We start from the raw sequence: 2,620 nt of genomic DNA, 5'->3' as shown, positions 1-2,620 counted from the left end.
GATCTTGGCACTCACCTCCTTGCCATTCACGATATTTAAAAGGGCCGAGTTGAGTGAGTTTAAAGATGTTGGAATCTCGGAAGCATAGCGCTGATTCTGTGGAGGAAATCCGAATAGAAGCAATAAGATTAGGGTTTCATAAATTTGATTTAGCAGATATAATGTATCTTATTAAACATTGGATTACATGAGTTATTTAAAATTGGGACTGCCAATGGTAGTGCACAAATTACAGGATTTAAGGATACATGTTAATCATGATTTCTGAAGCTTGTAAGTTTGTATTCTAGCCATTGACGCGGCAGGTTTCGAAACTCGCGTAATTAAATCTTTGAAATCGAGTGAACAACATTGAAATAAGCAAATATACACAAGAGAGGAATGACAATAGTGCAAGAATTTTACTAACAATCTCGACCAGCGGCCGTATGCGGTGCCCGCCATGATATATGTTGGAGCAACTTCGGCAGTGGGATCGGTGGCACTGCACACAGTACTTGTCTTTCAGCATTCGGTGCTGAAAGCAAAGGTTCTGACCCGGCAATGTGAAGTACTGATCGCCCACTTGCAGTCCCTTGCTGGAGATAGTGCCCAGATCCGTTGACTTGTGGAAAACGTGCGACTTTAGCACGCGACTGTGATTGTGGACGGCATCGAAGCAACGGCGGCAGTAGAAGGCATTGCACCGCCTGCACTCTCCGCTGGCAATGGCATTTCCGCACTCGCTGCACTTGGCGGACTGGACAATCTCCTTGCTGATCGAGCTGAGGCTCAGCGATTGGTTTGCTGAGTCCGTGGCGAATCGGCGGAAGCAACTGAGGCTGCTGGTCTCACCAAGCACGTGGTAGTTCAGTTCGTAGTAGTCGCGCATATTGGCGGACGACTTGCTGGCCGGACTCCTGGCCATGATCGTGGGAGGAGCAGGACACTGGCACACGGCGCACTTCGGATCCCGCCGATCGCTCCACAAGCAGCTCTCGCAGAGACTATGACCACATGCCAGTAGAAAGGGACGATAACTTTCTGTTGGTTAAGAGCATATTTTAAGTATGGGTTTGTCAAATTGTCTTCCAAAATCGGTACTCCCAAAACACGAGATTTTTAATATTAACTTGGATCTTACATTTAATAAATTTGTCCCACGCGATAAATCTAATTTTTGGACATATTTGCACGAGGATATGTAATTTGCAATTAGCTTTCGTTTTTTAGGCGATCATAAAAGTAGTATTTGTAGTATGGAAAATTCCATACTTTCAGTGTACCTTCATATACGTACATACATACATACATATGTTCCCAGCATTTCTACAATTCAATAACACCACAAAATCCGTAACAGCGGATAAGGCTTCTTAAAAAAATTAATGAAAATTACACTACATTCGGCAGAATGTCTTGCTGAAGATTTTCCGATTAAAAAGTGGAAAGGGCATGCATTTGGTAATGATTTGCTAATAAAAGTGAACATAAATAAAACAGCAGTGTTTATCTACCTCAAATAGTAACGATTTTTTGCAGCTTCTGTGATGGGTTATCACATCGTTGAATCCCTATAAAGTACCAGTATTAAAATCATCACTAGATTTCATAGAAATTGGTCCATGATTCACGAATAAGTGTAAAAAGGGTTTTTTATTAGCTAAACAAAAACATTCATAAACATGTACTTGTGTATGTATACATATATGCATGTGTATTTGTCAATTTGTCAACGCATAGTAACTTCAGCGTTTTTACCACCTACACAAAAACATTCATAAGCATGTGCTTATGTATGTATTCATAAACATGTGCTTATGTATGTATGTATGTACGTACCATTTGTGAACTTATTGTACGACTGTTTAGAAGAACATGTCAAAGAGAACTGAAAAACTTCTGCAGTAATTTGAGTACCTCCAAAACGAAACGGTGATGCAGACTTGACTTTGGCTTCTGTTTTCTTTAATAATTTCAATGAAAGAATAAATACTTCAATGTAATAACAAGAAAGATTTTAAGCTGCCACCACCACTTCAATATATGTTTTTTACTATTCTTCTTTACTTTCTTCTCTTATTCTTTTCTATTCTTCCTGACTGAACTTGTCCAGCTTTTCATGCTGGCAACACTGTTCATTGAGAGACGGAGCATTTGCAAAAACGTAGCGTTTTCAGCCCCACGGTATAAAAAGTTATGAATTAAGAAAGCCAACTAAATTGGCGAAATCGCTATGCCATAAAGTAGAGCACTCACCTTCTCCTTGGTTCTTATTGAACGAGTAAGTAAAACAGTTTGTACATTTTGGGCAGCGCAGAAGATTCTGCAGATGGGACGCCACAAACTTGCGATCGAAGTGCCTTATTCCGCTGTCGTCGGCAATCATTTTGATCAAAACTCAGCACGATCCGCCGGAAAACACTTTATTTTTACGACTACACTTTTATTTAACTACAAAATAAGTCCAAGTTGTTAAACGAAAAATATTCTTCCAATCACGCCGCCAAAAAGGAAGAGACAGATGGTGATGGCAAGTCGTCGACGCCAGTATCGATAAGCTTGCTACGGGAAATATCGAATACTCTGCCATGTTATCAAAAATGGGAACAGTTAGCTCCACTGGGTACATCTCAGTAAA

The 2,620-nt window shown here is 40.3% G+C and overlaps 1 protein-coding gene across 1 annotated transcript in view; it reads right to left on the bottom strand.

The window, feature by feature from the left end:
* LOC6551818 overlaps positions 1-2,567 on the bottom strand; it is a 59,389-nt gene extending 56,822 nt beyond the window's left edge. The window contains exons 1-3 of the mRNA XM_001979589.3: positions 2,239-2,567; positions 410-1,023; positions 16-96 (exon numbers count right to left, since the gene is read on the bottom strand). Of these exons, the coding sequence (XP_001979625.2) occupies positions 16-96; positions 410-1,023; positions 2,239-2,368 (825 nt within the window). The 5' untranslated portion in view covers positions 2,369-2,567. The remainder of the gene's footprint in view (positions 1-15; positions 97-409; positions 1,024-2,238) is intronic.
* Between the last annotated feature and the right edge of the window lie 53 nt (positions 2,568-2,620).

Source organism: Drosophila erecta, unplaced genomic scaffold (genome assembly GCF_003286155.1).
Source record: "Drosophila erecta strain 14021-0224.00,06,07 unplaced genomic scaffold, DereRS2 tig00000000-arrow-pilon, whole genome shotgun sequence".
Classification (NCBI taxonomy): Eukaryota; Metazoa; Arthropoda; class Insecta; order Diptera; family Drosophilidae; genus Drosophila; species Drosophila erecta.
This window is presented reverse-complemented; position numbering and strand designations above follow the sequence as displayed.